Genomic DNA, 13,055 nt, shown 5'->3' with positions numbered 1-13,055 from the left:
CACTGTGTTCACATTACATAACTATCTCCCCTGTTTGCCTTTACCCACCCTGCTTAAAAGTACTCGACCTGACAGGTTCACAGCTTTGATTTTGATACACTCTTTCTTTTCCCTAACACCACAGCTAAATCCTTTGTGTTACACAGCAAACAATTGCACCTTCCTTTGAAGGTGCACTAGGTACATGGCCTGATTGAATTCAGTGTTTCTAAGCAATAGAGAGAATCTGCTGACCAGTTAACCTCTTGTATTTTCTTCTTTTACAGGGAAGTAAAAACAAAAGCAATCCAAAATTTAGAAGGGGGAAAAAAAGCACCAAAACAAATGAGAACTGATCCTGCTCTCCTGAGAGAATGTTTACTTTAGAGATGTAAGCTAATGCATCTCCTGTCTTGTCTTTCCCCTAGGCAGCTTCTTCCAAAGAAAGGAATAATATCTTCAGCATCAGTGCGGGTGTCTCATGTCTGGGGACTAATCACTTCCAGGACTGAGCCCTGATGACTTAAGCTGCTCTGTGCACAAAACTCCACGCATGGAAGACAAAAACATTGTTCTGTTGCCCCAAAAAGGGAAGAAGGTTTCAAGGCTTGCTAAAAACAACCTCTGATCAGCTGTACACATCGAGACACTGTTGTCTTTGGTGTCCCAGATGGTCCCAGCTGTTGGCATAAGCACTGACAATGACATTCATTCCTTTTGCACACAAGTCCTATGCAAGCCCAATTTTTCAGCTGCCTGCTGATGGAAAGTGAAATTCACACAGAGAAAAGCTTTCCTTGAGGCCCACAGGATCCCAAAGCTTGTGGAAAAATGGGGAGGATTAGTTGTAGGATCACTTCCGGCCACTATCTAATTTTATCTGTGTGTCACTGATACCGAACGTCATTCTTTTTATTATGAGAACCCCTTGACAAACAGGGCTAAAAATAAAAGGCAAGAGCTCGTAGCTGGCACAAACTGTGCTGCATGGACTCCAATTTGTATAGCAGGAACTATAATCACTCTGAGACGTGCCCAAGCCCTCGGGCATCCCACGGGATTTCAGTCACTTGTTTACAAGGTGTTTTGATTTGCAGCTGTTTGACTGCAGTGGCATTTCAAGAGGGGGCGGTTTGAAAGGATGTTGTTACTGTGGATGCCGGGATTGGGAAACGGGTATTGAAAAATCACACAAGAAACAGGCGAGTGCTGTCTTTGTTCTTCCCTCCTTACACATGAATGACGTCAGTGCAGGGGAAAGGAGCTCCAGAACAGATCCAGAGATCAATGCTCTGGAAGGAATAAGCAGGGTGCAGGTAAATCCCTGAAAGCAGAGCTGTGCCCTAAGCACACCAGAGTGCCCCACATCTGATCTAAGGGGACTAAGTTCTGGAGGTAAAAAGGGAAGCATCCAAGCCCATTGCTTTTCCACCTTTTCTAACAAGATTATCACACCTAAGAACTAGGGTAAAGGCCACTTCAAACAGACCAGCAGCTGAAATGGATTTAGTCACTGGCTCAAAGTGATTTAGCACTTCAGATGGCTCTTTCCATAATTCCCGCTCTCCTGACCTGAACAGTCCTCTTTCAGAACTGCATTAAGCTAATGCCCACTTTCTTCTGGCCCTGTTGGGATAATGGATTCAAATATGCAGAAAGAATGTAAAAATCCATCTGTTATCTGGGATGAGTGATTTGCACAATGGTGCCCATGAGTATTTGTTTAACACTGCGGACAGCAGGGCACTGCTAAGTGGTAACATGCTGAGAAAGGGAAAGAAGGGAGGAGAAAGTAGCCTGGCTGTTTAAAAGCTATGTCCACCAATCTGTCTGCATTTTTTTGGCTTAGTTAGATGTTTGCCTGTTTTTTGTGGGAAACCAGGAAGGACACGTGGAGCTTTTCCCAGGCTTTAGCGTTATTCTCTTGTTTCCAGCCCTGGATTTTGTATGCGTTAATTACAGCAACTCACGTAGGAAATCCAGTGCCAAGAGGATATTTACCTTGCAAACATTTCAGCTGCTGCCCCCTCTCCCCTTCTGTGGCTTTCTCGAGCCATGGCTGACTGGAGGCACCGTGCTGCTCTTGAAGAAGCCTCACCCTTGCCAACCTCAGTCACCAGCCCTTTGCCTGCTCAGTGTGTGCCAGAAACCTGGCTGCACTTTCTTGGCAGGGAGCAGCCATCTCCTCACTTCCTGAAGGTGAAGGAGGGCTCAGCCTAGAATATAAAGCATAAAATGGGAAAGAAGCAGTTAGATTATACCATGACAAATTGTTGTTTTTCTAGGGAGGTAAAAAGCCACCCTATGTTTGATTCTGAGTGACATTGATCAGTTTGGCACCAGCAACTTCTCTGCTGGAGTCACGAGTGACTACTCTTTAAGCAAGTACCAGAATTATCTAGGCTGGCATTACAGTTCATCACACTCCTTGCTTTCTTTAGGCAAAGTTGAAGGAAAAATCTGCATTTGCACTGCACATGCCATCAAAGATCTCAAAGAACATGACTTATCCTAGCCCACATGCCAAATCTGAATCAGAGCCAGGGTCAGAAATTCTCACTCTCTCTCCTTTCCTCCAGCCAGGATAACTTCTCCTCAAGGTCAGCTATGACTGTTGCCATCAGGGGCATGTGACACTTGTCAGCACCTTGCCACACATACCAGTTTCAGACTCCCTGGGTTTTACCCATAGCTATTGAGAACTGTCTACAGAAAAGGCTGCTAAAAAGAAAGTTGAAGACTGTTGAAGTCTATTCTAATCCACAGTGTCTATATTTGTGCAGCCCGTGTCACAGCAGAGCAGAGAAAATGTCACTGGAACAGTTTTCTTTCTGCCAACAGGCAAGAGGTTTAAAAAGAGGCAGTAACCTCTATTTGATGATGTGTTTCTAGAAATGTTTAACTTGCTATTTCATTTAGAAATCATCTTTAATGTTGATTTATATTCCTGGCAGTGAAGTCAGGAGGTTGGCAATCCCATTCCTTTTCAGTCTGTGCTCTGACTGAGGCAATAACACAGATCAAAGAGAAGGAGTCTTACAGCACTCACATTTTCTCATCTCAAATGTTTTCAAGTTCTCACTCTGATATTCATGGGCAGATTATGTAACTACTAGATTTATACTTCTGAAGGCCACATAGTAAAGACTGAAATGTTGTATCATTAAGAGGAGGTATTTGGAAATAATTGAATTGAATAAAGGAACAACATATCAAGTAAACACTTGACACAAGCAGCAATGTTTTAGTAGAGATGTCATTTTGCTCCAGTCTTTTATAGGGTCAGCCTCTTGTTTTCATGCCATAGAATATATAATTAACTGCATGTTATTATACATTCTAAGTCTTGTTTTTCATCTAAATATGTCAAGCTGACATTTTTTTTTTGCCTTAGTAATTGCTAAATATTCAAGGACTTGAATTCCATCAATAACAGTTTACCTAACTGATGGAAGCAGAGTAAGCCACGGACCTTCTGTGAATTTTTCAGAGGGTAATATATTATTAGTTCATTACAGTTCATTATCTAATGGGTCAGAGGAATATGAAGACTTGCTTTGGTGCCTGCCTTGAGCCTCCCTGCCCATGGCTTTTGTACAGTATCTCATGAACACTGATAGGTTTAGTTGCCTAATGATTTGGGGACTTTGACTGCATAGCAGCACCCCCTTTTTAATAAAAAAGAGAACAAAAGCAGGCAGAGGTTAGCAGATCATAGCATGGTTGGGGTTGGAAGAGACCTTTTAGCCTATCTCATCAACCCAGCACTATCAGTGTAACCCCTAAATCACTAAATCATCTCCCTGCACCACATCCAGACATCTCTTAAACACCTCCAGGGATGGTGACTCCATCATCTCCCTGGGCAACCTATTCCAGTGCCTAAAATGCACTGAAGGATGAGAGAACAGACTGAGAGCAGCCCTGAGGAGAAGGACTTGGGGGTTTTTGCTGATGAGAAGTGCAACATGACACAGTCATGTGCAGGCAGGTTGGGGCTCAGAGCAACCTGGTCTAGTGGGAATTGTCCCTGCCCATGGTGGGAGTTGGGATGAGATGATCTTTAAGGTCCCTTCCAAGCCAAACCGCTGCATGATTCCATGCAGTGGGACAGGACTCCGATGTGCTGGCAGCCAGAGGGCACAGCCTGTGGGGACATCATGGCTGGGCATGTCCTCCTCTGCACTGCCGTGAGCCACTGCTGGACAGACACACAGACAGGCTGCCAGCACGTGCTGGGACAGGCCTGCATGGGGAGATCACAGAATTGTCTGGGTCTGAAGGGACCTCTGGAGACCATTTAGTCCAACACCCTGCCAAGGCAGGGTCACCTAGAGCAGATCACTGAGGAAGGAACACATCCCATGTCCAGGTGCATCTTGAATGTCTCCAGAAAGGGAGACTCCACAATATCCCTGGGCAGCCTGTTCCAGTCCTCTGACACTCACTGCAAAGAAATTCTTCCTCATGTTGAGGTGGAACTTCTTTTGTTTTAGTTTATGTCACTGCACCTTGCCCTGGGCACCATCCTCGTGGCACCCACCTTTGAGATATTTATATGCACTAGTGAGATCCCCTCTCACTTTTCTCTTCTCTAGATAAAACAGGCCCAGTTCCCACAGCCTTTATTCATGAGAGAGAAGCTCCAGTCCCTCACTCATCTCTGCTGCCCTCCACCAGGTACTGTCCAGCAGCTCCGTGTCCCTCTTGTCCTGAGGAGCTCAGAGCTGACACAGCACTCCAGGTGTGCCTCACCAGGCTGCGCAGAGGGGCAGGATCACCTCCTCGGCCTGCTGGCCACAGCTTGTGCTGGATGCGGACGCGGGCACGGGCACGATCACAGACGCACAGATACACAGACACACAGACACGGGCACGGGAGCGCCGCCGGCCCCGCCCGTGGGCGGTGCGGCCCTGCCGGCCCGGCCCCGCTGCCCGGCCCCGCGCCCCGGACGCGGTTGTGGCGGCGGAAGGGAAGGGGCGGGGCGGTGGCGGTGGCGGTGGCGGCGGCGGCGGGCCCGGCGCGATGTTCCTGACGGCGGCGGCCCGTGAGTGGCGCGGGCGCGGCGGGGCCGGGCGGCGGCAATGGCAATGGCCGTGGCCGTGGCAGTGACCGCGGGGGCGGCTCTGAGGGCGGGCGGCTCCGGCGGCGCGACCTTGGTGACTCCTCCCGGCCCTTCCCCGCCCTTCCCCTCCATCGGCCGCGGGGCCTCCCAGCGTGCCCCGGAGGAACCGCAGTGTGGCCTAAACGAGACTTGCACAGACACAATAAACATAACCTCCCTTTTTTTAGTGGGGATTTGAACTTGTGCTGCAGATTTATGATTACCTTAACTTCAGGGAGGTGACAGAGCAGTAGTTCAGCCTGTTTCGTGCTGTGCTGTGGGTTAGCTGAGCGGGCCCCCAGGCAGGTCCGTGGGAGGTCGGGCCCGGCTGAGAAGCGCTCCCTGCTCTGCCCCTGTGGCCGTGCCAGCCCTTGTGCTGGCACCACAGCGGGAACAAAAGCTGGGATGGTGGAAACAAATCCAGGAGACTGGGACTGCAGTTTGCACCAGCAATGCTCCTCACACCTGTCTCAACTTCACATTCACCCAGAGAATCATACTCGGCTCTGACACTGAAAACTTACTGAGAACATCTGGAGGGTGCAGCAAGTGCAGCCTGTCATGCTGGGCACTGCATTTGCACAGACACAAAGGTGATATGATGCACAAAGAGCAGGGAGCTGGCAGCACGTGGAAGAATGAGTGGTGCTTTATCGTGACAGTGAATCTCTTTGCACTATGGCTCTGGGGCTTTAGCAAAGTCAGGCCACGAAACACACTTAATCTTTGTATGTTGCATATAAAGGAAAAAGATAAAATGGTAACTGTTTCTTCTGTTTTTCTCTTCTTCATGCTGAAAAAAACCAAACCAGTGGCCAAGAGCAAATCTAAGTAAGTGATGGTTTTCCTCACCAGTTTTTGATTACTGTTATGTTGTATCTTTACAAAATGTTAAGCTTCTCTAGAATTTTTTAATATACCTGAGAGAATTCCAGTCTTTGAGTCTGGCTGCATCCTCTCAGCCATTCTGTATGTGTGTCTTCTCACAGGTAAGTACAGAACGGTGTGAAAACTCTGCCATGGGTTCTGAACTTGCAGCAGAGGCAGGTTTTGTCCTATGGGCTGTTGCATTGAGCTCAGCAGTAATCTCCCAAGCTCCCTGCACAAAGGGGAGCACACCTCTGTGCTCTGTGATTAGAGAGGTTGTAAATTATCCAAGTATTTTCCCTGTTGTTCACCTGTCATACCTTTTTAGCTGAGGAGAGTAAACTAAGGTACAACATGGGTCTTTGTTGTCTGTGGTGTGGACTTTGGGCAGGTGCTGTGAAGCTCTGCCATAGCCAGAGTGCAGAACACTTCCTAGGCTGAGCATATTCCTGAGTTTGGGTGTGAGGAATGGATGGGGTGCAGTCAGCACCCTGAGTTTGGGTGTGAGGAATGGATGGGGTGCTCTGAGCATCTCAGTTTGCTCTCTAGTCCAGCTGAGCAGAGATGTTAGTGGGCTCTGGAAAGAAATTAGTCACAGTCCTCTGACCTGTGTTAAGGATTGGAAAGAAAGGAATATGTGCTTTGAGCACACCAGTGCTCTTGCAATGTAGGCACAAGGAAACAAGATCATGTGGAGAAACTGACTTGGATCCAGAATGCTCTTTGTAAGAAAATTAGCTAGACAAATCCAAGAGGCTAAACTGGTACATTTATGTGGACTCATTCCTATTTTCCCTTCCCAGAATTTGCATTCTGTGTGAGTGTATTATACTTGATTCCACACAGGCCTGGGATCTATGGCCTTTGGTACATTTTCTGTATTTTGGTTTTTTTAAGAACCTGCCCCCAGCAGAGCCAGTACCGACCACTTGCCACATTTGAGCAGATTCTTCTGTACAGAATTTCTGCACAATTGTCAGGCTTTTAAATTAAGAAAGCACTTCCCAAGTATGTGCCTGACAGAGAGCAACTTGACATCTCATTGTTCTACTGTTATCTGTTCAAAAAACAAACACAGCAAACCAGGAAGTTTCTGCAAGGTGAAAAAGTAGCTTTTTTAAATGGTGTTACTAATGTTCATGTAGGGATTTTTACCACACGCTCCCCTTTTTGTTTTTTAAACCCGATGTTTCTTTCTGTTCTTTTACAGTCCCATATGCACTCCAGTAATATGTTCTTATATTATTTATTATTATTTATCCTTCTCCATTCCCCTTGGGTTTCTTCTCGTCCTGACAGCTTTCTAATGTTTTCTACCTCTGCTCCTTGTTACATTCCTTCACAGGGGAGTAATTTTTTTGAGCAAGGTGTATTGTTTTGAATGGGCTTGGCCTCAGATGTGTGGTGCACAAGAATTTGAAGGCCTGGCCACACTGATGCCACTGATTCCTCCAGAAAGGGGAAACTGCCCAGAGGCTTTGAGGAAGTGGGTGAGATATAGGGAAAGGAGTCTTTGTGGTTACTGAAGCTTCACAGCACACCTGCAGTAGTGTGCAGGACAGGACAACAACCAGGAATAATCCCAAAAGTATGTTCAGTCAGTTGTCTGCAGGAATTCAGTGTCTTTCTTTTTATTTTGAACTCAATAGTAAATTAGATTGCAAAGCTGCAAAGGAAGAGCTTAAGGAAGTAACTGGTCAGAGCTGTACAAGTGAGGAAGAACGGGTTCATTTTGACAGACCATTTTGTTAGAAACGGGAAAATACAGGAAAATGGAAAGTGAACTGAGATGTATCCATCTCTTCATTGAAATGGAAGGGAAAGATATAATTTACAGACTGGTTTGAGGGTTTTACATTTCTTTTGAAACTGGGAAGTTGCTTGGATCTTGGCATACTTCTAGACTGGAGGTGTGGAGCAGCTTCCTCAGTCTCCTGCTCCCGGGACACCGCGGTTGCTGCCAGCCTGCCCCGCAAACCAAGAGCCCTCCAGTGGGGAAGGGGGTTCCTGGGGCTGGGTTAATAACGAGTTCTGTATCTCCAGCAGGATGGTGCCAAGGGGTTCTGCTTCTCCTTTTGCATGCCTCTTGTGCCAGCCTATCTGCTGAGCTTCCTCTCTGCATGAGGAAGTGATAGTCTGTGATACAGTGTTATCTACAGCCTGAACATCTTCAACTACCATCATCCTTCCTCTCTTGCCCTTAGCTTGTAAGCCTTAGTGACTCAACTGTATGCTGATTTTCCTTTTTGTCTCTCCTGCTTCTACTCCTCCCACCTCACTGTTTTTTGGAGGAGTTACTCCTCTCTAGGCTTGTACCCTTGTATATTAAAGATATATCCTTAATATCCTTAAGGAATTACTTACTTAAACTTGATGCTGGAGCTTATGGTTTAGTGTTTGTCTGTGTTAAAAGTTAAGTGTACATAGTTTTGATACTCCCATCCCTGAAGTTGAAATGAAATGTGATTGTCTCAAACTGTGTGTGCTGAAAGCTTGTCCAGTGGCCATGCCCTGGCAGGTTGGTGGGCCCTCAGTGAGTGCCCTGACACAGAGCCATCCCTTGTGACTGTAGGTACATACTGGTGAGGATGAAGAGCGCTGCAGAGACAGGCTACTGCTTCAACATCAGGAGACTGCGGCTGCAGGAAAAACTGGTCCTGCTGAGATACGATCCCATCGGTAAGGGCTCGTGCTTTGTGTGAGCTTCTCTGACTCTGTGGGAGACAAGATTTGAATGCAACAGGATTTTTCCCATCTAAGCAGAATATGTCATAACATCTTTCATACTGAAATGACTGTACAGTTGCTGTTCTTCATGACATTCCAGTGGGAAGTAAATGTTACCCTCATTTTACAGATTGTGGCAGTGAAACAAAGTAATGACTTGCCTGACACATCAGAGACTTTGATGACAGCCATGCCACATGTCACTGGCGAAGTCGAGTGACACAGGAGTTCTTTCATTCTGTTTCTTTGTGTGGTTTGCTAGACTGTGCTACCTCCAACAAGCAGGCACAAAGTATGCATCAACAGAAGTGTTCTGTTAAGCTGCCGTGGGAGCTCTAGACCAGAAATTTTAACCATCTCTTACAAAATGGACTTTTTCTTCTAAAGAAATAGGCACAGATTCTTCCTATTCCACAAATGATATCACTCTCCAGATGGCAGTTAGTGGATTCTTTTATGTTCCCCTGGTCCTTGCAGATTTTCTCTGTTTAAGAATCTGATTTGTTGGACAGGTTATAGCACCTGCCACACTGTCTTTTGCTCACCCAGCTTTTTGAAATGTGACTAAGGGTTCAAGTTTCTGTTGTTAGCATTAAAAAGCTGAATTTTATATAAAAAGCTTAAACCAAACCATATTAGAAATAACATGCTGTAGCTAATGCAAAAAAGGCTTATTTAAAGTTGTAGAATATAAGAAATGTATTAAGCAGCTCTAAGTAGATAATGGATGGCCAGTTCAATGCTGTGATAATGCACGTGATTCGAGTTTATTTTTTCTTAAAATGTTCTTGTTAGAGGACTACCTTTTCATTCTCAGAGCTAACAGTACAGGAGCTTTGAGAGGTGAGAGACACCACCAGGGAAGCAATATGCAGTTTTCAAAGGTGACAGAGGTTGTGGCTTTCCTTTTGAATTCCACACAGAAGGGCAATCAGAGATCTCTGGCATTATATTCTTGAATAAGAAAAATAAATTATTGCACTGAAACAGTGTGCAGAGTGATCCTCCAGAAGCTTTGCAACTTGTAGGAAAGTGAAGAAAAAGAAGAACTTAGAACATGTAGTAGGTTGCTGAAGAAAGGTTTGATCTTTGTAGCCTGTAGTAGAACACAAGTGAGAAATTGATGTGAGAAAGTGTTGCATGTGTGAAGGGAAGTAAATTTGAGTCTAGATAACAACTCACATCAGGAATATGTTTGGAAGCATTTTCACTTGGCATGTGTTTTCACCTTATGTTTTATACTTCTTAGAAACCTGGGACATCCACAGAATGAAGCATTTTAGTGAAGTAGTGGCAGGATTGCCCAAGTTTCACTACCTCCCAGCTGCAGCAACAGAATCTGTACTATCTGCAGGATTTCTTAAAACGAAACTTTTTTGTGGAAGAGGAGATTTTGTTGTGTGGACTGCTCTTGCGTAGCTTTCAAAGGAATTCATATAATGAAACTAACCAAACTGTGGATTTTCAGATGACACTTTAAAGCTTTGCTCTGCTTTATTTTGTAATTTTTGGTTTTCATTAATGTATTGACTATGCCTAACCTGCCCCTGCAGGTTTTTTTTTGCAAACACCTGCATCAGGCGTTGTGGTCATGGCCACTTTGTGCCTCGCTGAGAGATCCACAGGACAATTGGCTAAGTTCTCAGTCAGTCTGTGAGGCCAACTGGATCCAGCTCATCATCTGTAGTTGTTTGGGCTCTGGAGTTGAAGAGTAGTAGAAAGCAGAAAGAACCTATTTTTGTCCCTACATTGAACAGCTATGACTCAGAACAGTCACACAGAGCAGATGTTGAGTGTTTTCAGTCACTTGCATTCTGACACTTACTCTCACAGAGGTAAAGTGGACATCTTAGGAACTAAAAATTACATGTGGTTAAGTGAAAGCACACGAAACTCCTTCAAGACTTGGTTAACAACAGTGGTGTGCCAGTCAGTTGCTGCACACTCATTTAAGCAGTGAAGGCAGCCAGGAGAAAAGGAACGTGGGCTGGTTGAATTGAATTTTAACACTTCAGGCTTCTTAACGGATTCTTTTTTCTCTTTTTTTTTCCCTATAGCAAAACAACGTGTCCTCTTCACAGAGAAGAGAAAAATCCGTTCTGTGTGAACAATGACTGGAGTTGATTTATACACGAGACAAGGATGGTCTGGGGGGAGGATGGGGTGAACACTGATTCAGAAATCCAGCAACATGGGCTGAAAACAGAGGAAATGAACTGGGATCACCGTCTCCTGTGATTTGAAAACCATTGTGAATAAAACAATGTAGAGAGAGAAAATTCTTAATGTCTGGACATAGATCATCACAGTAACATTTATTTATCTTTTGAGTTATTTTTACAGTGTTCAATTAAAAAAAATTAAATAGCAAATCCCATTGTCTGTGTTTTCTATTGTGAAAGAGGCTGTAATCTTCAAAGGAACTATTGTTTTATAAAGCAATAAAAATTAACATTTTCCACAGCAGGAATTCAATGGCAGGATTGCAAGTTTTTCTAACCTACCAGCCACAGATGCGACAGTAGTGACCACGGGCTGGTGTCATAACTTGGAGGGGTAATGTTGCACCAGCTCCTTCTGAGGACAGCAGGAATGGGAACCTAGATGAGTTTTTGGATAAGCTATTAATATGGTTATAGGCTTTATAATAGGTATTATTTTCAGCCAGGTTAGTAGGACAGATTTTTCATTCTTGGGTTTTTGTCAAACATGAAGAAAACAGCCAAGGTAGTTCTCTGATGTTTTTGTAAGCATTTTATCCTTGATTAGCTTGCCTGTGTTCAGAGCAATGTGGCCAGAGACATTTTTCCAAGCCTACCTCAGTAGCAGTGGTGTCCTGTTTGCAGTTGGAGGGACCTTGCTGAGTGTGGGGTGGCACAGAGTGCAGTGCCACACCTGAGGCACATGGGCACAGGCACGCCCAGGCTCCATGTACGGGGCTTTGTGGTGAGCCAAACACTGGCCCTGGAGTTTGAGCACTGAAGTTGCAGTCTCAAAGCTAATGCTCTGCTTCACGTGCTGCCATTTCACATAAGCACTTCTGATAAAATCAAGTGCAAATACTGTCAGGAGCCCATACCCTGCAGGTGTTTCCTGTAAACTTCATGTAGTTCAATAAGGCACACTGTGTGGGATGGCCACAGGGCTGTGTGGGGCCAGAGAGAGCTGCTGTGCTGTGTTTGAGAGACCCACCACCCACACCCCATCTACTGCTGTGCAACAGGAACACAAGGATTCCTGAAACGAGAAGCAAAGAGACTCTGCTGGCCTTTCCAGTCAGCAGAGGAGAACCTCAGTGCAGTCAGGAGAATAATGCTGTCTGGTATGAGATAAAATCAGTACAGTGAGCTAGACTATCAATTAGAAAAGGTCCTGAGGCAAGTCCTTCCTGTAAGGATATGAAGATTGTGTCCCTGGTGCCTGGACGCTCACTGATGCGACGCAGTTGGACTTCCTGATCATTTCCTCCATGCATAACTTGGGATAGTAGGCCAGGTAGAAGGCCAGTGCTCCCACAAAACTGTCTCCAGCGCCCTAGAATAAAACAACAAACAAGCTTAAGTGTATTTGCACAGGGAAACAATTCAGATGCCTTTACCGGAAAGACACAAGCTGTAGCACTGATTGCAGGGGTCAGGAAATTGTTCAGGGGTTGAGTTCAATACACTTCTCTATGCCTAGGAAATTTTGTAAAGTTAAACTAATGCCACAATACTCTCCTTGTGCCCAGCTGCTGAGTCAAGGTGAGCACTATAATATGGCTTTAAACTTAAAGAAAAAGCAAAGCAAGTGTGCCACAGTTCAGCAAGATATTGTTATGAACACTGCTTTTGAAACTTCCTGTTGCTGGAGTGTCTGATTTTGATTTCTCAACCTTGATGTTTCATTAAAACTATTTTTCTCTTATTTAACTTCCGTTTTTCATAAAGGTCAGTGGTAAAAGGGGCAGTGAAAAGGGGGAGGAAAAACAAGTTATGTGGTTTGTGTAAATTCCTAGTTGCAGGGCGATATGTTTTGACACTTCCAGAACAGCTGTTGTTTGTTAAAAAGATCCCACTGTCATTAAAAACTAGCATTGTATCTGTCACATAAATCACTTTTATTCCTGGGGCAAGCTTTGCCACCTGTGCTGAGTTTGGCCATGGAGGATGAGGACAGTGGCATTCACTGGGAGCTCTGGCAGCCATGGCCCCCTTGAGCTACCCATCGTTCCCAATCCATGCCCTGAGTGCCCCGTGGGAGCCCTGGGGAGGCATGGAGTACATTTGTCCCACATGGGCACCAGCCACACCCCAGCTTGCCCTGACCCTTTTGCCCAGACACTGCTGGCTGTGCTCTGGTCAGCAGGCAGTGACAGCTCTTTGCCTCCCAAGCACT

General features: G+C 45.4%; 2 protein-coding genes across 3 annotated transcripts in view; one reads left to right on the top strand and one right to left on the bottom strand.

Annotated features, from left to right (window-relative positions):
• The first annotated feature begins 4,922 nt into the window (after positions 1–4,922).
• Positions 4,923–11,050, top strand: MRPL33 (mitochondrial ribosomal protein L33). Its single transcript, XM_059467430.1, has 4 exons — positions 4,923–5,027; positions 5,897–5,915; positions 8,524–8,630; positions 10,736–11,050. The coding sequence occupies exons 1-4, from the start codon at positions 5,006–5,008 to the stop codon at positions 10,783–10,785; spliced, it is 198 nt and encodes a 65-aa protein (XP_059323413.1). The 5' UTR covers positions 4,923–5,005; the 3' UTR covers positions 10,786–11,050.
• RBKS (ribokinase) overlaps positions 10,958–13,055 on the bottom strand; it is a 75,668-nt gene continuing 73,570 nt past the window's right edge. For both annotated transcript variants that reach the window (XM_059467427.1, XM_059467429.1), the window contains exon 8: positions 10,958–12,212. In XM_059467427.1, the coding sequence (XP_059323410.1) occupies positions 12,039–12,212 (174 nt within the window). In that variant the 3' untranslated portion in view covers positions 10,958–12,038. The remainder of the gene's footprint in view (positions 12,213–13,055) is intronic.

This window comes from Ammospiza nelsoni, chromosome 3 (assembly GCF_027579445.1).
Source record: "Ammospiza nelsoni isolate bAmmNel1 chromosome 3, bAmmNel1.pri, whole genome shotgun sequence".
Classification (NCBI taxonomy): Eukaryota; Metazoa; Chordata; class Aves; order Passeriformes; family Passerellidae; genus Ammospiza; species Ammospiza nelsoni.
Note: the sequence above shows the minus strand (reverse complement) of the source record. Positions and strands in the feature narration are given on the sequence as shown.